The sequence below is a fragment of the Erpetoichthys calabaricus genome, chromosome 18 (genome assembly GCF_900747795.2).
Source record: "Erpetoichthys calabaricus chromosome 18, fErpCal1.3, whole genome shotgun sequence".
Classification (NCBI taxonomy): domain Eukaryota; kingdom Metazoa; phylum Chordata; class Cladistia; order Polypteriformes; family Polypteridae; genus Erpetoichthys; species Erpetoichthys calabaricus.
The window spans coordinates 86,491,340-86,515,474 of NC_041411.2; the positions used below are offsets into that span (position 1 = coordinate 86,491,340).

Sequence of the window (24,135 nt, forward strand, 5' to 3'; positions counted from 1 at the left end):
ACCCACTACACAGTACTGTACTGCTATGTCTCCCACAGTGCTAGAATGTAAAATACCGATGTTACCGCTATATGTACTGTAATTCATTGCCAGAAGCCTTAGAAGGTGCAGGGCGTTTCTACGGCATCTTGGGGGCTTTAAAACGGCCACATACTTGGGGGTTAATGCATCCCTGGACGCCAAATACTTTTTTGCTGCACTTTAAGTAAACATCACAATTCACAAAGAAAAAGTGAAATTTTAATGGAACACATTTTTTTTCATGCAAAGAGCATCACAATTACTGCAACACGGATAATTTTACACACTGCTAATGAACTGTAAAAACTATTTAAAAAAACTACTGGAACAATATGTACAAGGTGTAACTGACGCCATGGATGAAATCACCGAGCCAACTGCGCTTGAACTGGCTGCACGTAAGCACACAGAGGTAAGCGCTGATGCGTGCAGGCTAGTCTAGTGCAGTGGCTCAATCCCAGGGACAGTGAGGCTGCAGTGCTGCAGGATGTCACGTTTGGGTCACAGAATTGCACAGAAACACAGGAGATTGTAGAGACAGGAACTTTATTGAACACTTCAACCAAACATGTCTCTTTCAGAAGTAAAACGAGCTCAGTATGCAGTTAGTTCTCGTTTAAAAGAATAGGCAAACATCATAAGGGAGCACAACGGGAGCGGGACCTCCAACAGGAGCAAAGGATGTCTGGGGGAGGAGAGAAAAACAAAGCAATCAGCCAAAAATGACAGGTGCTGTTCAGGCTTTTAATTAAGCGTAGCGTTGCGCAAGAAGCATATCACGTGACAGAGCAGCCGCAAGTAAGCCCAGCAAGTAAGGGAGCAATGTGATGGTAGTCTATCAGCGTTTTTTAAGAGGGGGTTTTTGAGGAGTGTCCGTGTCTTCTAGGGGTGCACTCAGCCCCCCTGCTCACAAGGGGCTGGCAATGGTCATGAGCTGGCTGCTCAACGAATGTACGGCACTGACTGATCAGCTCCTGCACACACTCACAAACAGAGACAAAAACAAAGCAAACAGGTAATCAAACAGCAAATAAAGAATGTAATGAAAATAAATGAAAACAACGATACCACCCTAGTTCCCCTTATGGCGATTACACATTAAATACAACAAAGTACAAAGAAAACACAAACAGTAAATCATGAAAAACATTCATGAAAAATGGCAACGGATGAAATGTAATGATGAAAATAGATATTCCAGAGATCCGCACGTTGAATGGGAATCTAAAGATAGTCCTACCGCTAGTTCCTGAAATAGTGAAGACGGGTGGACGGGTTCAGGATGGCCATGAATCCACTTACAGTCCTCATGTACACAGGCAGACAGCAGACAATTCAGACGCCAAACATGAAACGATCCAGGACAAAATGAATAAGTACAGGTAACCCAACAGAAGGCAGACAGACAGAAACTTGAAACACAAATTACAAAAACTTTTTTTTTGCTTTCGGACACCGGCCCACTTGGAGCCACTGCAGGAACTGCTGGGAGTTGCAGTTTCAAATTCTATTGGCTACTTTCACCATCCCAAGCTGCGTTTTACTCTACAGTTGCTTCCTGTTCTCTCTACATTACAGTATTGCCACGAAACAAGCCATGAAAATTGTGGAGGATATTTGTGGTTTCCACTAAAAATTATTAGATAGGCTCTAAGGAAAAATCTGCGAATGACTGTGGCTGCGAACTCTGAACCGTGACTTTGTGGGGATCTACTGTACATCAGAACAATCTAGACGAGAACAGGCCATTCTGTCCAACAAAGCTCGCCTGTCCTTTCCACTTAATTCTTCTAAAAAAACTTCAAGTCTGATTTTGAAAGTCCATAAAGTCTTACTGTCTACCATGTTAATTGGTAGCTATTCCAAGTGTCTATAGTTCTCTGTGTAAAGAAAAGCTTCCTAAAATTTGTGTGAAATTAATCCATAACAATTTTCAACTGTATCCCTTGTTCTTGATGAAACGTTGTATCATCAGCAAGCTTGATGATGGTGTTAGAGCTGCACACAGCTGTACAATTGTGAGACAGCAGAGTGAACAGAGGTTGCCTGAGTACATAGATCTGGGAGAACCAGTGCTTGGTGTTATGATTCTGGAGATGGTGTTTCCGAAATGGAATGTCTGGGTTCTCTCTAACTGGAAGTAGAAGACCCAGTTGAATGTTGTATACACGGATAGTGCAACATGTTAGCTCTTAACTTCTAGACAAGCAGTAATTTCAAAGTTAACATGGCATCAAGAAGTGTCCTCTAAACTTATGCAACTGCACCTTTGTTCATACGAAGCCATGTAATACCCCACTGTTACTAAGCATTTTCTCTTTGTGCTTTCAGAGGATGAGTGTGCCTTGTATTCTTCATCCTATTTCTTACTAAAACAGTTACTGATTGTTGGAATTGTGTGATCCATACATCCTCTGTAGATATTTCCAACTATATTTCTTGCTGTTGCTTTTTCTTTTGCAAGTACATGACTTATCTTTTGAATTTAGATTTTTCTAGCTCTTAAAACTTTTTCTCCAGAATCAACACTGTCGAGATGAATATCCTTCCCAAGCTTCTTTTTCTATTTCAAAGCATTCCCATATACATTCACAAATCATTTTTTAAGAATTTAGTTTCAGTCAAAACCCCATTTATTTGATATTCGAAACATCCACACATCCAAATGGCAACCCTGCAACAACCTAAAGCAGAAGGTGGCATGGCACTACCTAACTTTCAATTTTATTAATAGTCGGCAAATATACAAGCTATAAAAACCTGGACATTGACACAAATAGATGAGCACACACAGGCTTGGTCTGCAATAGAAATAAAATCCTGCAGCACTACTTTATATTCCTTACTTTGTACCCCAATAAATGCAAGTTATCGTAAATATACTAACAACCCAATTGTCCTTCATTCACTCAGAATATGAAACCAATGTAGGAAGCACTTCAAGATAGAGAAGTTTTTATCTGTTGCACCTGTACACAATAACCACCTTTTTGCACCCTTTCAGAGTTACTCAGTTTTTAATGTTTGGTAAAAGTACGGGATTAAGTCATTTAGAGATTTGTATATAGATAATGTCTTTGCATCCTATGAACAATTACATTTAAAATTTAACTTCCCATAAACAGAATTTTTCCACTACTTTCAAATTAGAAACTTGGCTAAACGGAATCTGCCCTGTTTTCCTCGCCTCCTACCAATTTCTGTTCCAAAGAAATACTGATCAGTCTTGAAGACTCAGGCAGCATTTTTGTAATATATAAAACATTTTAAAGTACCTGCCTTTCAAAGATCCAAGAGTACAGTGGGAAAAGGATTTCTTACTCAACATTTCAGAAAAGGAGTGGAAGGCAGCCATGCACTGAATTCACTCTAGCTCCATATGTGCAAAGCATACAATTACTCAATCTTTTATTGAGCACATCTATCTTGTTTAAATTTGTCCAAAATGTTTCCAGGGCAAGATCCTACCTGTGAGTGTTGCAATTGCACTCCAGCCTCACTGGGCCATATGTTTTGGGCATGCACCAAATTAAAATTGCACCAAATTAAAATCATTCTGGACCAAAATTTTTAAATTCCCCTCAGACAGGCTTGGTATCACAATCACTCCAAATCCATTCACAGCTGTGTTTGGTGGACTCCCAGGTGGGCTTAAACTGGAGAAGGCCAAACAAACTGTAATTGCCTTTACCTCACTACTAGCACAAAGACTTATCTTGCTCAACTGGAAGAATCCTAGTCCACCTCTTTTAAGTCAGTGGGTAACTGATATTATATACTGTTTGAAATTAGAAAAAAAGTCAAATTCTTACTTAGAGGCTTTGTTCAAAACTTTTTTAAAACCTGGCAGGATGTAATCAATAACATTGTAGAAAAGGTATTTATATTGGGGATAAAGATTCTCTTCCCACTTTTCTGATCTTAAAAGTTTTACTCTAGCTGTTGGCCTTCCTCTCTTTCTCTCCAGTGGGAGTTGAATTTATTTCTGTTAAGCTTTATGTGATAGTGTGGAATGTTACTTGCTTTTAATAAAATCAGTAAGTTAAATAAAAGCTTTGATAAAAATATATATACATTGTTAAAAGGAACAGACTCTACACACGTAAAAAGGTTTGGGGGCAGCCACCCGTATAATATTCCTAGCTTCAATGGTTTTCTTTTTCATTCAACAGAGTTGTTGATCGTACAGAGTCCAAGGCAGAACTGATGAAGGTTGGAAAAGATGGCGGTTTTAAGTGGTCAGACAGGAAGTGAGGGCGGCACGGTGGCGCAGTGGGTAGCGCTGCTGCCTCGCAGTTGGGAGACCTGGGGACCTGGGTTCGATTCCCGGGTCCTCCCTGCATGGAGTTTGCATGTTCTCCCCGTGTCTGCGTGGGTTTCCTCCGGGGGCTCCGGTTTCCTCCCACAGTCCAAAGACATGCAGGTTAGGTGGATTGGCGATTCTAAATTGGCCCTAGTGTGTGCTTGGTGTGTGGGTGTGTTTGTGTGTGTCCTGCGGTGGGTTGGCACCCTGCCCAGGATTGGTTCCTGCCTTGTGCCCTGTGTTGGCTGGGATTGGCTCCAGCAGACCCCCGTGACCCTGTGTTCGGATTCAGCGGGTTGGAAAATGGATGGATGGATGGATGGACAGGAAGTGATGTAGGGTGACCAGAACTGATGTTTGTCTGGCATCAGCCTGGGCTCCGGAACTGGAAGTGACATTCTTCTGGGCACTGGGACCGGAAGTGACATTCTTCTGGGCGCCGGAACCGAAAGTAACATTCTTCTGGGTGCCAGAACTGGAAATGACATTCTTGAATCAGATAGTCTGTAGAGATAGCAGGAGAAGGTTTAGTGCACCCTGCCCTACCCTGGCCTGGCATGGAATTACCTTTACTTGGTCCACACAACGTCCCCCTATTCGCACATGTGTGACAACATACATACACATATGTTTTCTTTCAAAGTGTTGCCTGCTTTCAATGTTAGCTCCAAATAGTTACACACTTTTAAAGACAAACTTGTCTTTTTTTCTTTATATTTATTTCACTTGAGACTTAGAAAATAGGTTTTTGTTATTTGACTCACATTAATAACTTCAAAGGCTCTTCAAAGTTCAAAGTTAAAAAAACATTGTCATAGAGACAGCAATATTTTAAAATATTAGTTCTTACACATAATACCTAAAGCATTTTACAGCAATACTGAAATGACACAGCATACATACAGTATATAGCATTCTCAGAACCTTTTAATCCCAGTCATGGCTATAGAGCCAGGCATGGGATTTGAACCCAGTAGTCTTGATCTTTAGGCAGCTTTATTTACCACTGTACCACCTAGTAATGAGCCTAAAATGTTTAAAGGTAAAGCAAATCAGAAGTTACAGAGTAACACAACTGCTGCAATATAGTAGAGGGACCCTCCTTATATTAACAGGTTAATCAAAAATTCAAAGTTAAAATAACCTTCAATTTAAAATGAAAACCTGCTCTTTAAGAATAGTGATTTTAACACTGTGGGAATAAATGGTATTTAATGGGAAGTGGATAAAACTAGTAATTGGTATTTTTCAAGTTGATGTTATTTCTTCACTGTCATATTATAATTTGCCACCTGAAAGTGTGCTCTAAAGTGAAGTCTTTTTTATCAGTTTTAAAAAATATCTCACCTTTACTACTTTGAAGCATCAGATGTTTTGATTTAAGAAAAGTGCATTCTGTGTTTCTAAGGCATGTTTGTGACAAAAAGGTACACTGGAAGTAATAGATTTTATCACAGGTTCTTGATACAATTTGCTTGAGGTTAAGGCTGCAGTACTTTCATGTTCACACATGATTTTATGTGTTTCATCTTCTTGTAGCATTTGGAGAAACATAACAGCAAAAATTGATTAATGGCTGTATTGTATTTGACCAGTCACATACATTTTTGCAAGTATTTCTTCTTTATTAAAAAATAGTAGCTTCGTTCTGCAAAACAAATAAAGCAGAAATAGACCTAATCAATTGATTACATCTTGCCTGAAGAAGGGGCTTGAGTTGCCTTGAAAGCTTGCATATTGTAATCTTTTTAGTTAGCAAATAAAATAGCAAATGTGTTGTAGACTTGCGAAGTAAACCTATGAAATAAGTTAACTGTTAAAATGTAGTGCTGTTGAAAATGTGTGAAGATTCAATGATTGTACCTGATGATGATTGTACAGTTTTTTTAACTCAGTTCTGAAAGTTGACATGTTTAATGTAGCCTGTGATGTGGTTGTGGTGTGAGTCTTCAAACAAGAGTTGCACATTCAGGTCTGGAAGTTTTTATTGGCTGCATATTTATCATTGTAATCAGTCATATTCATAAGTTGTTTTGTCTATTTTATTGAACTTGGATTAACACTTTTTCATAGATTGGTTAGATTTAAAATTACATTTCATTATATGTTTTGCATTCCTTTGAATGGCTAAATAAATCAAGGCATGTTTGGTGGTTTTGAGAACTGTCATTAAAATTCAGTGAATTCTAATAAGTGGATTTTTAACACAAAATAGGCAAAGTTTTTGTCCTTCAAAAAATTTACCACTATGTTTATTTTCATTCATAGTTGTAAACGTTACCCTCTACATAGCTTATTATCTGATTTTTAGAGTAGCTTTGTTAAAAATTATAGATCAGTATTAAATTAGCACATATGTGACAAACCAGTCTTTGTATACAAATGCAAAACAAGACAATTATGTAAAAATACCGATATGGGCTTTTCAGATGGATAAAAATACTGATATGTAAACAGCAAAGATGACCAATTATAGATGCATTTTGTGTTGTTATTGCTGATTTGTTTATGTATTATGTTTCCCTGGAAAAATCTGAATGAAAAGAAAAAGTTGTAAGTTTATGATGTTTTCATGTGGCCATGTTTTAATGTTAACATTTAAACATGTTAAATTACAGTGTTGTATAAACTCACAGCTAACTTTGATGAAATGTTTTTGACATTTATTTGTCTTGATTCTCTTTTAATTACAGTCATCCTATTAGTTTTCATGATACACAAAAGCAAAGCATTTTTAGTGCTTTGGATACACCACTTGTTGGAAAACTTTTGTGCATACAAAAAGTTGATCCTGATAGCACTCTTAGTGTAATGGCAAAGTCAACTGCTCATTTAATAAAGTCAGGCTTACTTCAGCTAATGACAGAAGAACCTAATGAGCTAGTAATGCACACCTGTATCTCAGAAAAAATAACTGGACACATTTGACATTCAAAAAAAACAAAAATCAGTTTTTTACACTCTTAAAATTTTATTTAATGCATCTCTTACTAGGAGTTTCTTGAAAAAAATGTTGGAAAGATTTAATTATAGTCTTGAAAATGTTTAGTAGAAGTTGTGGAATGGGAACTTTAGTTTCATCAAGTAAATATGTAAGAAAGATGTTGTAAACATTATTTTGGCAACATCAAGAAAAACATATGAATAAGTTCAAGTACATACTTCAAATTTTACATTTCTGATTCTTAGTTATTGGTTCAGATTACTGCCCTGATATTAATGTGACACTAAGATATAGTATACAATAAAAATAAATCTAACAACACCTACCTAAATTCCATACCCATATTTTTTTGTGATGGAAAAGTGGGACTGCGGTGGGTTGGCACCCTGCCCGGGATTGGTTCCTGCCTTGTGCCCTGTGTTGGCTGGGATTGGCCCCAGCAGACCCTCGTGACCCTGTTTTCGGATTCAGCGGGTTGGAAAATGGATGGATGGATGGATGGAAAAGTGGGAATGTGTTACTTCTTTTTTCCTTTAGGGTAGAAGAAGCTAAAAGCATAAGCATGGTAGTTTTTGATATGAAAATGTAAATACTATATCACTGATAAAGCTGTCAACAATATTCCAATAAATTGCTGAGGCAAGATGAAAACTATTTAGTCTCATGAGCTAAATTATGGTTTAGTGGTATGCATGCATTACTTAGAATACAACTTAGTGAATGCTATTTTCGGTATATAATGTGCTTCCTGTATGTGCTATACAGCAGTTTTAAATCAAATAAAGCAGATTTTCCCTGCCCAGAATTAATGAAGAGTTAATATTTTTGGTATATTAAAAGTTAAAGTATCCCAAACTCAGTTGGTTTGGAAAAACTTAATTAACAACAGTACTGCATCTTACTGTAGTTAAGTGAGTGTGCTAAGTTTTGTGTGATAAGTTATTGAAGTTTAGATTAGAAAGAAAAGGTATTTCTTTAAGACGTGAGGAAGAACATCTTAAAAGACTTGCCAAAAAGACTGCTTCTTTTAATAAATATCTAGTGCAGTTGTACTTGAGATTGTACTTGCTGATCATGCTATAAGGTAAAATCTGTTTTCTAGGATGAAAAGTGGTAAAATATTTCAGACCATAATTAGTAATGATTTGTGTGAAGCATTTCTTGATGATAGATGTCGGATATACATTTACATTTTTATTCATGATTTTAACTCCATAAATTATTTTATGTAGTTGACTTTAATCAGTATGATTTATTATTCTGTGATGTATAGTAATTGTATAAACTTAATTGCTATTGTTACATTTATGTATTATATGTATTACCTTTTATAGAAACCTAAACCACTAAGGTATGCTTCAGTGTCCAGCTGTTTTTTTTTTCTTTTTGTTTAAATCAGGTGCTTGCTTTAATAAATTTTAAAGGTTAGAAAATTAGTATTTTGAAAATATGATTATCTACAATTGCATAGCTTTCTTTCTTTCTTTCTTTCTTTCTTTCTTTCTTTCTTTCTTTCTTTCTTTCTTTCTTTCTTTCTTTCTTTCTTTCTTTCTTTCTTTCTAGGAACTAGACACAAACAATGTAAAATCTGAATATTTCACAATGGAAAATCAGTGTGAAATAATTACTTCAGTACTTAGCTCCCTATGCACAATGAGAGAGAAAGATTTAGTAATAAATCCTCTGAATATAACATTAGTGAGATCATCATTATGTTCAACATCAGAAAATATTCTTGTAATGTAGAACTGTTCTTAGAGGTATTTTAAAGATTATACTGTAGCTCTGACATACCAGGGATTTAGTGATACTCTATGAATAAGGCAGCTATAAGCTAACTTAACAAGCCAGATGTACCATATAGCCTGCCCTTGTAGTCTTAGGTATGTACTAACTGATAATGTTCCAAGTGCTTGTGATGCCGGAACATTTTTGTAGAAATAGATTTTTTGTTAAAATAATGCTGTAGGTCTCTGTTATTATGGTGTCTTATGCAAAATATTAACTGATTAGCATTTTCCATTTTGAACAGAATGAGACTACATGTTTGTTCTATATATTTCAGACTTTACTAATTCTAACTTCAATGATTAATGGTCTCTATCATTTTTTCCTTAGGGCAGTCTAGCTCAGAATGCACAACAATTACACATTGCTGCTGTGATTATCTACTGATGTCTCAAGGATTTCAGCCCATGCTGGTACATTTCATTATTACATTTTGAAAATACAGCTATACTGGATGTTCTTAAGGACAGAAAGAAATACCCTGTTTTGAATGTTAGGCATATCATCTTTTTGCATTAGTCCATTCACATGTTGTTTTACAAAAATTTGACATGTCCAACTCACTGATAATAAAATTCAATTCACTTACTGATGATTAGAAACACAGGTCAGCTTTATCCTTGTAAAACAAGTCAGCATATCTTTAAAAAGTTAGTTATCAGTGTCAGGAAATGTATAACGCTAAGCCGTCCAGTTAGTATTATGCAGTTTAATCAGCCTATCAACATGGAATTTCAGCATGTTCATCCTCTGAAGAAGTCAGTAGTATTCAATATTCAAACACAAATCTAAATCTAAATGCATCCGTTAGAATTTTGCATTACCTTTAAAATTTATATTAGTTTTACATAGCTTTATTGTTTCAAACTCATACATTTTCATTCTGTTTTTGCAGCTGACTCTGGACAATCACAAACCCTAGACTGAAGTGAGCTGATGGTAGGTATTTTCATTGTAGTTTTTGCTTAATACCCTAAAAAGCAATATTATCAAAATGTTTTTAAAAAGGACACAGGAAGTCAAAGTGCATTCCAAACTTTTGCTTCTGACTTATCTGCGTAATAAAACCCAGAAGGCCTTACATTTGAGACTTCTGTGTTATAAAAAGGTTAGAATGCTTTGTTTTGTTCCCATAGTACCGGTTTACCAGGAGAGATGAGGAAAAATACAATCATTGCTTCCGATGGGAGTATGAACTCCTAAACGTTTTTTTCAGACTTGACCCTTTCACATTTTTTGGCTTTCATTTTTTGCTTTTTCCTGCCTGTTTAGTTTGGCATTTTTTTTAAAGACACTGTTATTTTTATTCTCAGGTAGCTTTTCTACACATGCTATTATTATCCACTCTAACATTAAGAGTTCTTTCCATTAAAACTCCAGAGTACTTTTGCTGCTTACAGTGTACACACCTGTTAGAAGTAGAAGAGATCTTCAATTAATGTCTTTCTAACTTAAGGCAAATGATCATTTAGCGTTGTTGCTTTCACTTCATGCAGTACTGTTCCAGGTTTTATGTTCAAATTGAAATTAAAGACCCACCTTTTCTTCCCTTGCACTTTGTCTTTCTTTTATTTATTACTTTTAAAATACTCCCTTTAATAGTGTGGATTGTGTGTTGCTGTTGATTGACTTAAACTGCTTGTTCCTTATTTGTTAAATGCACCCTAAACATTTCAAGTTATCTAGTACTATAACTTTGATAGCAAGGGAATAATGTAAATTTGTTTGCTTGTAATGGCACTTTCTATGAGAGGTGCTAATCAAAACAAAAAATATTAATTGATGGTGAAGTACTGAAGTAGTAGTTTGAAAATATAAAATATAAAATAGCAGTTTAGAATGTCAAACAGAGCCAGGAAGTCTTCAGCATTAATTTCAATGTAATAAAATTAAATGCATTATAGGCATCATACCTTACCAGAATACTTGTCTCATATTATTAAAATTGGATTTTTCAGAGTGAAACCAGTTATCCAGTGCAGTGGCAGCTGGTGAAAACAATTTGGGCGGGGCATAGTTTTTTGGGGGGAACATACTCAAGCAGCATTTATATGTCTTATAGTGCCTTTCATTTCTATCTATCTATCTATCTATCTATCTATCTATCTATCTATCTGTCTGTCTGTCTGTCTGTCTGTCTGTCTGTCTGTCTGTCTGTCTGTCTGTCTGTCTGTCTGTCTGTCTATCTATCTATCTATCTATCTATCTATCTATCTATCTATCTATCTATCTATCTATCTATCTATCTATCTATCTATCTATCTATCTATCTATCTATCTATCTATCTATCTTATAGTGACTTTCACATCTGTTATATATTGCCTTTCAAATCTATCTGTCTGGTCATTCCACATGCTTTTATGGTCCTCATCATAGTATCACCTTGGCCTGTCCAGTACCAGACCCATAGGACAAATGCAGGCTAAAATATAATATACTCGTTCCCCCATGCTGCCCATTTTAAAGCCAGCTTTCCCAATTTCTACTGGGCTCCAAAACTTCAGTCCATCACATCCACAATTCCCTTTACTTACCATAACTTACTTTATAAATAAGGGAAGAACAAATGCACCTACCCCCCACATTATATACTACACTTGTCTCTAAATTGCCCTGTCCTTTTCCAACTTGCCCAGTTCCCCATTTTGTCAAACCCACAACATAATGTGCACTGCCCCATCTTTGTAATCTTCCAATAAACTTCTTCCAAAAACCTTCCAATAAATTTCCCCTTGGGATTAATAAAGTATCTATCTATCTATCTATCTATCTATCTATCTATCTATCTATCTATCTATCTATCTATCTATCTATCTATCTATCTATCTATCTATCTATCTATCTATCTATCTATCTATCTATCTATCTATCTATCTATCTATCTATCTATCTAATGTGCACTTTCATCTGTCCTATAACACATCCATAGCAAAATTCCTGTCTAAATATTATTCTGCCTCAGCTGATAGAGTGCCTAGTCCTTGGTCATTCCCACTGTATTCCATAAATCCACATCATATAATCACTGGTACTCTGATTATTCTCAAGTCTTACATCCCAGTTTATCTTTTACCACACCCACAGAGTTTTTCCTGCCATAATTGTATTCTACTCTTTCTGCCAGTCTGTCCTGTCCTGTGTAAGTTTGCCAGGCTTATCTTACCTGGGTAAACATTCACATTGTACGTAACTCTTCCCCCAACCTGTCTTGTACTATACCCACAGGAGAACCTAAATCTTATTCTACCTCTACAATCAGGATATCTAGATTTCCTTGAACATAAATTTTACCCTCCTTTCCTTCTTGCCTGAAAATTTCTCAGTTACTTTCTGATTAAATAGAGCCATTTCACTTAGCCTGCCAAAAATATGTAGCCTCATGCTAATGTTTAGATCAGTCTTACCCAACCTTTTTTCTTTGGTGATGCACTTTTTGTAAACAAAAACATCCCAAGGAACACCACTATGTTACTAACCACAAATATATCTAATACATGTGCTCAACTGTTCGAAGTGGTGGGACTAACGGAGAAGCCTGTAAAAAAGAAGCTCTGAGAACAGCATTTGAAGACATGGCACTTTCTGACACTTTTCTGGCATCTCCCAGCTTCTTTGTCCCTTTGCTCACCCCTCTCTGTCTCAGAGGCAACTGTTGTGCCCACTCTCCATTGGTCCTGTGAGACTCGCTGGTGACCACCCACCCAGGCAGATAGGCTCTAGCAACCTGGAGACTGACCTGAAATAAGTGCTGTGTCTCAAACATAGTGATCACAGAGCTGCTTTTATACTGGCTTCTCCAGGTAGTCCTGTCCTCTTTAGACTGGTTCAACCACCCAAGGAGGTTGTCTCCCCTCAGGTTTAGACCCTGGTGTGCTACACTATTATTTGCATGATGCACCACTGTGTAGCAGCACACTGGTTGAAAAGCACTGGCCTAGATGACTGAGCTATTTTCATGCCGCTTGCATTTTTCTAAAAAATGTAAAAATGTTTTAGGTCTCATATTCCTGACATTGTCCACAGTGCTTCAGCACTGAAACTCTGAAACAGTAAACAGGGAAATCAAAAAAGGCATTACTTGCACCACATCTAGTTAGCCAACTCTGTATGTCTGTGTCCCTGGAAAAATCTGAAAGCAACCAATTAAAGGGCAGCCTTGGGTCACCTGCTTGCCAAACGATCAAGGACTTAGATACACTCTCATTTGGCTGGCACCCTTCACTCAGAAAATATTGAATTAAACAAATACAAGTTGGAACCAATTTTTAATGGATGTTGACATGTGCTGACACCAGGTACATTGTGCAAATAAACAAATTTATTTCATTATTATTTCGCATTACCTAATTAATTTAAGTAGAGTTTTTAAAATGGTTGGGGGGTGACGCCCCAGCACCCTGCATTACAAACTGCCACTGATCCAAGGACTGAGTGGTGATGCTAATTTATATTTGCTAGATTTATTTGTATGTTAATATTCTATATTAAAATCTAACTTTGTAAATTCATTGTTGCAATAAATATTTCAACTCAAGTGCATCTCAAAATGTGTCTGTTAATTTTGCCACTATGCTTCCTGAGTCCTTATTGGCAAGCTTGAATTAGATTTGTATATTATGTAATCAAAATTTCTGATTTTATTTGTTTTTTTTCTAAAGTGGATCTTTTTTGATCATCACAGTTAACTTATTTAAGAGGCAGCATTTATAAGTCACTGGTACTGGATCATTCAGTCTAGTTTATTGTCATTATACCTTGCAATACAATGACAAGTATTTATTCTTAGTTCTGCAGAGTCTTACATCATTTAGCATCAGCAAATCAAGGAATATAACGCTGAATAAAATGGTTTATCTACACTCCTAGATTTTATTAATCTTTTAAATATATAAGTATAATTTTTAATATAACATGTTTGTGATGTTCTACTTATGAATTTCTTGCAATAAAATAGAGTTACTTTACAACTGCTGACATAGGGGAGGCAGCTGGTAATGGAAGGAACAAGGGGTGAACAAAGGGCTTAATTTACCAATAGTGATATATTTTTTTTTAATTTATGAAATGATTTCATGTTTTAGATATATAAGATGTTTTTTTCACTTCAAGCTATCATTTTTTTCTACTTGGGATTAACCTGTATTACTTTTTGTATTAAACATTTTTTTTGATTAAAAAGAGTACATAAACATAAACATAAAGGAGTCATACCTGGACATTGGCACATAATACCTGTACATGTATTTTTAACATTTGGTTTATAAGAGAGAAAACATAAGTACTGTATTATAGATTTTTAATAAATACTATATAGAGGATAACTTTTTATGTGGTTGTCCAAGCTTAGTGGAAGACATTTATGTAGTATTTCTTACGTTTTAGTTGATCATCTAAAGACCATGTGTTGAATTAGGTATACTCAGTGTTATTTTAAATTGATACATATTAAAACAGATTTGGTCCACTGCAGACACTGCTCTAGCATTTTTCTTATAAATATAAAATCAGAAATTTTGACTCATTTTTTTCTCATGCAGCATTTGTTTCCCAGAGATGCATTATTTGTTGTAAGGGACAAACAATTAATGGTCTTTAACGATTAGAAGTAATTTTTTATTATAGAATAAAAATAAAAGAAAAACTTTTTAAATGAAAGTGCATTTTTTAATGTCAAGAATCATGCATACTTGCAGATACTCTTTTTTTTCATCTGTAATTGGAAAGAAAAGAAAACAGTACTTTGTAATATCCAAAATAAAATTCCTACTAAAATGTATCTCTCACATCCCACAACTTTTTTATAATAGCATTTTAGTATAAGGGATGGTGTTGGGAATGTGGCACTTTTCATTGGACTTGGAATGTTGTTTCTCCAACATGTTTTCATTTAATGCATCGTTAGTACTTGCAACAAATGCTGCATTAGGTTTATTTTTTAAGCAGTGCATGTTTATAATTTCTTTATATTTTCTTTTGTAGTAGATGAGCATGAATTTGAACACTCACACAGATGCATGTGTGTGCTCACGGCCAAATTGAGTGCCAGCCTATGGCTTAATAGTTTACACTTCACAAGAGTCTGCCTGTATGAAAATTGTGACTTGGTCCTATTGGGTACTGCATTGATGGAGAACAATAATAGTGAACAAAATCATGATGAGCCAGACTCAGAAGGCAGGTACCAGGAACAAGACAACAAAAGGCAAATTGATCAGGAGCATGCCTTGTCCAAAATCACCCACAATGCCTTGGAGAATATTGGTGTAATTGGACAAGGCTTGAAACAGCTATTTCAGCACCAGCGGAGGCGCTCCTCTGTCTCACCCCATGATACACTCCCACTGCTCCCCTCTGTAGGGGCAGCTGAGTCTCCTGAGCTAATCTCTGATCCACTGGAGAGCTATGGCTCTATATCTGACACTGACAGTGTCCCCCAAACTTCCACCCATCCCACAGCTTTGAACAGAGTGCTGCAGCAGATTCGAGGTGCCCCCATGATGAAAAGAGGGACAAGCCTTCAAAGTCGTCGCACTAAGGCTTCAACAGAGCCCCCCAAAGGAAGTCCCCAAATTCACAGAAAATCTTCCCAGGAAGTAACTCAGGCAGGCCGACCACGTTCCTCATCTACCACAGATGCCTCTTATACTTCTGCACTGGTCGAAGTCATCTCCAACTATCCAATTAGCGATGAGTCTGAACGAGTAAGTCTTGCTTTACTTTTGTTTTAAGTCCTGTGCTGGTACTTGTGTTGTTGGAAAGTCAATATAACTGATAACTGGTATGCTTTAAAGTTAAACCTTAAATGTGCAAAGGTCCGTATTACCACTAAATGTCTATTGTCAGCTGCTTCTTTGTGAACCTTACACATATTTAAATACCATCTGGTCCACGTAGCTAAATTTCATATTTCTTAGAAGATTCTTATTCTTAGTTAATTCTGTATTTTTAAAGACACATTTTGGTTGATGGTATAAAGTTGCATTTTATTTTAAATTAATTTATACTTTGATTTGTGTTTAAATGTATATTTTCTAATAAGGAGTATAATTTTGCTATTTCTTCGTTTATTTATTTATAGTTAGGCCTTGTTATATATCTGTTCATGTGGAAGCAGTATTTGTAACATTGAATATAAAAGTTAATCAAGTTTTGGTTTCCAAACTGCTTTAAGGATCCAACTGTTAAGCATACATTATTCATGCGCATTACAACTTAATCCTAGTATGTTTTGGTAACTGCATCTCATTGCTTATTGATGGTTAAGGAAGAAAGAATAACTGTGCCAAGATCACAATCAGTGTGAATTCAATAAGTATTTTACTGTGATTCATGGCTCAAGAATGAATTTATGTTTCTGGGATTAATATAACACTGCTTTTTAGTAGGATAGCAGATGAACCTTCTGTATTCTACTACTGTTGGCAAGAGGAGCTGGGGCTACAAAGAAAAGAGTGACTGCACATTTTTACTTTTTATTTTAATTCTAAGTAGACAGTTTATGGTGATGCAAAACTGGGCTCTGCTATTTAATGAGTAGCAACATAACAGTGGTAAGCATATTTGTGTATTCAAGGCTCATGTTAGCATTTTTACAATGTATCTACACATTGTCAGTTTATCTCATTATGCTGACTATGAATTTACTTTTTTTTCAGTGGTCTTTGCCTGTGTGTGTTTGTCTTATAAACCAATCAAAATAGAGGACAGTGCAGATTGGATAAAATAAAAGAGGGGTATAAGTTGTTTCAAAATTAAATGTATGTACTGAACCTGCTTTTATTTATAATGTGTATTGCCATAAATAGATTTACAAAACTCTTAAAATTCTAATGGAGTCTTCTTCTTTGTGAATTGTGCAGCCTGGTTCTTGCAAATCATGTTCTTTATTGCTTATTAGGTATCTCATAACACTTGGTCTTCATTGTTTATTTGGTACTAGCTTATAATAATACCAGAGTCCCAACAGGTGTACTTCATCTAAACCAGTTGTCGGTGGTAGCATTAAGCATGAATGATATATCTGAGGCGGATTACCTGAAATTCTGTTTAAGGGATAAGTTTGTTATTTTTCAATCAAAGTTATTTCTTCGCCATTATGGTATATATTAGTTTGCCACATGAAAAGTGAAGCATATTTTATAAATTAAAAATAACTAGCCTACTTTTGCATTTTATAATGGAGGTAAAGGGTGCTATGGTTATACATTCATTGTTCAAGCCAAAAATGTTACCTACCGTGTTTTCCCATAAATAAGACCTACTCCAAAAATAAGCGCTAGCATGATTTTCAAGTTGCTCAGTAATATAAGCCCTACCCCAAAAATAAGTCCTAGTCAAGATCGTCAGCTGAAAAGTAAGGCGCCTGAGGCCAGGTTTATATTTCACGCGATGCGACGCATGTGCCCGAAACATCCATTAAATTCCGAGGACACCTTGCCACAATATCTCTGAAAAGGATGTTTAATGATTACATCCATCAATTCGGGATTGCGCCCATTCCAGCAGCATCGGCACAAGACAGAAACGAAATCCCTGGACATAGCATCAGCTCATCGCAAGGTGAACACAAGCACACACACATACACAGGCATCATTGTAGCTTCACCAAATCCCCAAACCTTCATATCTTTGGATGAAAAACTGAGCACACTGTGGAATCCCACCAGGAAAACATGCAAACTCCAGGCAGGGATCACAAGGGACATGACTCCCTGCGAGATAACAGCGCTACCGCTCTGCCACCGTGCCACCCCATATGTGTAACTGTTAACAGTATTCATTATTTAAACAAAGTTACCGATGTATCAGTAAAATGTAACGTACATATTTTACTGCATTTCATCATGAAAGTAATATCAAGTATAAATCTAAGAATTGTAAATGTGCAGAGAGATGGAATATTATAAATTTAATGTTCTCTGTGTGGCGATGCTGCTTGCCGCTGCAGTGAGGTCAGGAGGAAGCCCCAGAATCACGTAGTGATTTAACAACTGGGTCGGTTTTAAGATGATGTTTATGACAGTCTGCTTTAATGATAAAGCAAACTACGAGGTTAAAGTGGACATTTCGAGGTTAAATCCGAAATTTTTACTTTAATCACAAAATAGACATTTTCATTATGTCCTTATTTTTTTCTCTGTGGCTCAAATACACCACCGTACATTCTGATGGTATTGTAAAAGTGCAAAAAAAAAAAAAAAAGACGGCACAGAAGATGGTATGTGAGACTTTTAAAATATATTGTGTCATTACTTTGGGGAATATGCGACGCTTGAATATAAAAGCATCACGAATGTATTTGTATGTCGGCATTTTGCTTCACCACATCGAACCATTCATCAAACATCGAAGTACGCACATTAATCCTGTAGGATCCTAAAAGTGGCTGATATAGCAAGAAATTCAGGCTGGAATTCAGGGTTTGAAGTGGAGAGTTGTGACGATATTCCAGAAGAAGATGACATGACTATATTTGGATAAATGTATATTGTTGTACATGAATAAATATAAGACATCCCCTGAAAATAAGCCCTAGTGTATCTTTTGGAGCAAAAATTAATATAGATAGATAGATAGATAGATAGATAGATAGATAGATAGATAGATAGATAGATAGATAGATAGATAGATAGATACTTTATTAATCCCAAGGGGAAATTCACATACTCCAGCAACACCTTACTGATGCAAAAAACAATATTAAATTAAAGATTGATAATAATGCAGGTAAAAAACAGACAATATCTTTGTATAATGTTAATGTTTACCCCCCCGGGTGGAATTGAAGAGTCGCATAGTTTGGGGGAGGAACGATCTCCTCAGTCTATCAGTGGAGCAGGACAGTGACAGCAGTCTGTCACTGAAGCTGCTCTTCTGTCTGGAGATGACACTGTTTAGTGGATGCAGTGGATTTTCCATAATTGATAGGAGCCTGCTGAGCGCTCGTCGCTCTGCCACAGATGTCAAACTGTCCAGCTCCATGCCAACAATAGAGCCTGCCTTCCTCACCAGTTTGTCCAGGCGTGAGGCGTCTTTGTTCTTAATGCTGCCTCCCCAGCACACCACTGCGTAGAAGAGGGCGCTCGCCACAATCGTCTGATAGAACATCTGCAGCATCGTATTGCAGATGTTGAAGGATGCCAGCCTTCTAAAGAAGTATAACCGGCTCTGTCCTTTCTTACACAGAGCATCAGTATTGGCAGTCCAGTCTAATTTATCATCCAGCTGCACTCCCAGGTATTTATAGGTCTGCACCATCTGCACACAGCCACCTCTGATGATCACGGGGTCCATGAGGGGTCTGGGCCTCCTAAAATCCACCACCAGCTCCTTGGTTTTGCTGGTGTTCAGGTGTAGGTGGTTTGAGTCGCACCATTTAACAAACTCATTGATTAGGTCCCTATACTCCTCCTCCTGCCCACTCCTGATGCAGCCCATGATAGCAGTGTCATCAGCGAACTTTTGCATGTGGCAGGACTCAGAGTTGTATTGGAAGTACGATGTATATAGGCTGAACAGGACCGGAGAAAGTACAGTCCCTTGTGGCGCTCCTGTGTTGCTGACCACAATGTCAGACGTGCAGTTCCCAAGACGCGCATACTGAGGTCTGTCTTTAAGATAGTCCACGATCCATGCCACTAGGTATGAATCTAATCCCATCTCTGTCAGCTTGTTCCTAAGGAGCAGAGGTTGGATTGTGTTGAAGGCGCTAGAGAAGTCTAGAAACATAATTCTTACAGCACCACTGCCTCTGTCCAAGTGAGAGAGGGATCGGTGTAGCATATAGATGATGGCATCCTCTGCTCCCACCTTCTCCTGATATGCAAACTGCAGAGGGTCGAGGGCGTGTTGAACCTGTGGTCTCAGGTGGTGAAGCAGCAGCCTCTCCATGGTCTTCATCACATGTGATGTCAGAGCAACAGGCTGAAAGTCATTCAGCTCACTAGGATGTGATACCTTTGGGTCTGGGGTGATGCAAGATGTTTTCCAAAGCCTCGGGACTCTCCCCTGTTCCAGGCTCAGGTTGAAGATGCTCTGTAGAGGACCCCCCAGCTCCGATGCACAGACCTTCAGCAGTCGTGGCGATACTCCATCTGGACCCGTTGCTTTGCTGGCACGAAGTCTCTGTCACGAAGACCCTGTCTTATTTTCGGGGAAACACGGTAGTATCGATCCACTCCAAAACAGTGTATCCAAGTCATTGTAAGAAGAGTAAAAAGCAAAAAGCAGACCATTGTTGTGAGACTGGGCAATTTTAATTGGTGACCGGCTATGAACCTCACTTCACAGAATTCTTCTTTTGCCACGGCACCTTTCAGGGCTAAGGGGTGTGGATTCACTTTGGAAAGTCATTACTAAGTGTCATTATTGACATTGAATGTTGATGCCCGGATTTGAATTGCTGTTATAGTTCAGTGCACAACTAGACAATAATACTGTAACTGAAAAAAATCAGATGTATTCTTTCAGTATACAAAAGCTTTTTTCTTTACTTCACAAACATACTGTCTGCTTCTACTGGATTATTAATGCATATGTGTGTTTCAGTGAGAGAGAGAATATTAAGAGGGCACGTAGCCAGTACTTGAAGTTCTTAACAGTGACCTGTCTGTCACTTCACATTTAAAGTTTTCTGGACTCTTGTTTATAATCATTTGAGTTCTTGTGACTGTTTTGGTTTATAGCTTACAATGCTTCCATTGTTAACTGCACCTATAGCCTATATCCAATTTTTAAAGTGCCGGACATCCAAGAAATTGTTTTACATTTTTCAAGATACCACTTCTTCCTCTTGCATCTCAATGTAAATAGATTAACAGATCATAAAACTTAAGTTTCTGTGGGTACATTTGATAAAGAAGACTGATCTCTTAAATGGTTATGTTGACGAGTAGTGCACCACTTTTCAGTTAGTGTTGGTGAACTGCTTTAAATTTCCTGTTATCATTTCCTTTTATTCCTCAGAGAGTGTTAATTTTATTATTGTTATTATTTTTAGTTAATTTTTAATTAGCAGATGTTTCATAATATCAGTGTTTTAAAAGACATATATATGGTATACTATTAATGGTTTAGTAAGAATTTTATATAGTGATGAGTGCTACATTTGATGAAAACTGCATTGTTTGCCTGGCATTTTCCATGTACTGTATATTACACTCATGTATATCCAACAGTTGAGATCAAGCTAAAATGTAATCTGATAGTAATATTTCTTACATTTTTTATCTGTCTATGCTAAAAAATAATTTATTTTTTGCAAATTATAAGCCTAAATAGTACAATTGCATAAAAGATTTTTTTCCTGCAGTATTTATGCTACTGATTATGTCAAATGACTTTGTAAAGTTTTGCTTAATTACTAAGTTGTCATATTTTTTCCATCCCTGCACCATTCATAAACAGTACCTTTACTTACTTATGTTATTACTTGCAAAGCCTCCCTGAATATACTGTAACCTGTTTTCAGCTCAGACATTTGCCTTACGATTGATTTGCTCATCTCTATATCCTGATAAACAGATTGTTCCCACAGATATAAACTTTTTTAATCACATATTATTATGTAGCCTAAATATTTGCCTGCCTGTTTTTTCACTAAATACTTCCCATGTGTTACAAGTGTTTTGAGCCAAATGAAATGCCTGAATAGAAATTTCAGCTTAAAAATGTTATTTTTGTTCTTCTGAATGATTTCTTATTTATTGAGCTGTAGGACAGAGCAGGACATTTTTTTTTCAATTGCCAGGCAGTTGGCTGGGTGAGTTAGGTGTGATTGACATTTTGACATAGGAATGTCAGCTTTGCAAAATGAACCATGTTTGTCTGAGTACATGCAATAACAAACCATTTAAATAAGTAACCTTTTTTTAATGTATATACAGATTTAAGTGTTCTGACTCTTATTGAATAATCCTTCTAAATTAAATCGTCATGCTAGGCTTTGGCTGGGTTGGGTAAAATTTCAGGTTGACAAAACCAATTCAAGTTCAATATTTTTGACTTCACCAATACCCAATTTTGAAGCTGTCCTTAACAATAATAATAGTTATACAAATGTTTTATCAGCATTATCATTAAATAAAAATGCTGCTGTAAATCTACAACAGTGAACTGTTTAAATTGTAAAATAGAAAGTGATCAAACCAATGATAAATCAATTCATGGTATCTGCTCAAAATTCTAAATATTAAATTAAAAACCTTCTAACATGTTACCTTTCTGCTCTCTGTCTTGCAGTTAATGTGTTCTGAAAGGTAATCACTTAATAACCCTATCTCCCCTTTGTCACAAAGTATTGATATGAACCATCACATTTACTCACATTAACCAGCCACACCCAAATTTTACTTTAAAGAGACAACAGTAATATAATCAATCTAATATCTGTTTGTAGCATCAGCATTTCAAAAAATCAAGGCCTAGTATAAATGTAGATTTGATCACATTTATTATGGTAGCTTTTGAGTCATACAAGGTTTAATCTGAAAGCAAAATGACAAATTTTATTTTTGTTTGATATATAATTATGTGATGTATTTTGCTGACTCCTTTTTTATTATCTGTGTTAGACTGGTATCCTGTCCAGAACTGATTCCCAGTGAGTTTATTTTTTATTTATGGCATTACCTAACTGAACATGCAGGGCGGAGTGCCTGTGGTAGGGACTCCATTTTGTGTATTATATTGTGGTGTTATATTTTACATTGCCTAAGAGTTACATTGTACTTGTACACATATCAATAAATCTGAAGGGGACTGAATACACTACACATTAACAAAGCCATAGATTTGTGAAAGCGTCTCAGTTAACTGAGTGTTATCACTAAGTTCACGATGCCAATTAACACTCAGTATTACACACTTTCTGTGGCATGTTATATGCATGCAAAATAAAAAAATACTGGGCAAATGACAAAGGCATAACATGTGGTAGAGGTAAACCAAAAGAGACTGAAGTGCCACAAACCAGTTACCAAATTTTATACGGCATGCTAAGTCGCTTTTGCTGCGTATGTCAATAGAAAACAACTTGAGGACATTTTGGAATAAGTACAAGTAATTAGTAATTTTTGCATTGCTTCTTCTTTGTATTTTATTATTATCATTTTTTTATTTTGTTTGTTTTGTACTTCCACATTACACCTCCTCAGACTGTATTTTCCATTCCCTTTTATTTGGGGACTCTACAAACACATATGCTGTATCAACAACTAGTTACGTACACCATCCATTTGAGCCTCTATTAATACCTCTCCAGGACATACATGTTCAAAAGTCAAATTCAACTTTATTGTTATATTGGTGGACTTCACCCCTTTCAGTTCCCTTTTATTTGAGGATTGTAGGGCCATGTGTTCACTAGTAATGATGAAAATTAATGTTATTGTAATTTCTTATTTGCCAGCCAGCTTGCTGAAATAATGGCACCTCTTTCATTTGTGATTTGTATTGACGTCTTCTGTCTGACACATCAGTATAATAATTAAGAAGACTATCTTTGAATAATAATTTGACATACATTGTGTTGCCTATTGGATAGAGCTGTTAGATTTATTCTTTCAAGCTTTGATTGCAAGCCCATATCATTTTCTTTTCTATTAGTATGTTCTCCCAACTGACAAATTTATTTATCTGTGACAGCAAATGGGTGTGGTGCAATAAAGTCCCATTGCTTGTACTAATTTTTGCTGCCTTTTACCTGTTATACCTGTCTTTCCTGGCTTATGAAATCATTGAATGGTTTCTTTATATTTTACTGGTTAAGAGACATCAACAGGTATTTCCATTTGTTTCATCATTGTGGTACAACTGGAAAAATATTTGCATATGGATTAGAGAAATAAGAACCAGGTACAGTACAGGTGTAAAATATGAGGAGCACTTGTACTGTATTTTCATAATGTCTGACTTTACTGATTCTTTCTGAACTATTTAAAATTAGCACCTGCTGTCAGTAGATAATAAAAGTACATAGGTTTATGATTTTTAACCAATATAATCATTGTGATTTTCAACTCCATATAGTATATTAAATTATGTCTTACCATCTATCTCTTCCTGGTGCTCAGTGATTGT

The 24,135-nt window shown here is 36.3% G+C and overlaps 1 protein-coding gene across 3 annotated transcripts in view; it reads left to right on the forward strand.

Annotated features, from left to right (window-relative positions):
• Positions 1 to 24,135, forward strand: part of LOC114669257 (transmembrane and coiled-coil domains protein 1-like) — a 174,539-nt gene that overhangs the window by 32,345 nt on the left and 118,059 nt on the right. For 2 of the 3 annotated variants that reach the window (XM_051921159.1, XM_028825466.2), the window contains exons 3-5: positions 9,387 to 9,469; positions 9,952 to 9,995; positions 15,037 to 15,758. In XM_051921159.1, coding sequence (XP_051777119.1) covers positions 15,072 to 15,758 — 687 coding nt within the window. In that variant the 5' untranslated portion in view covers positions 9,387 to 9,469; positions 9,952 to 9,995; positions 15,037 to 15,071. The remainder of the gene's footprint in view (positions 1 to 9,386; positions 9,470 to 9,951; positions 9,996 to 15,036; positions 15,759 to 24,135) is intronic. The other variant, XM_028825467.2, reaches the window with a different exon arrangement.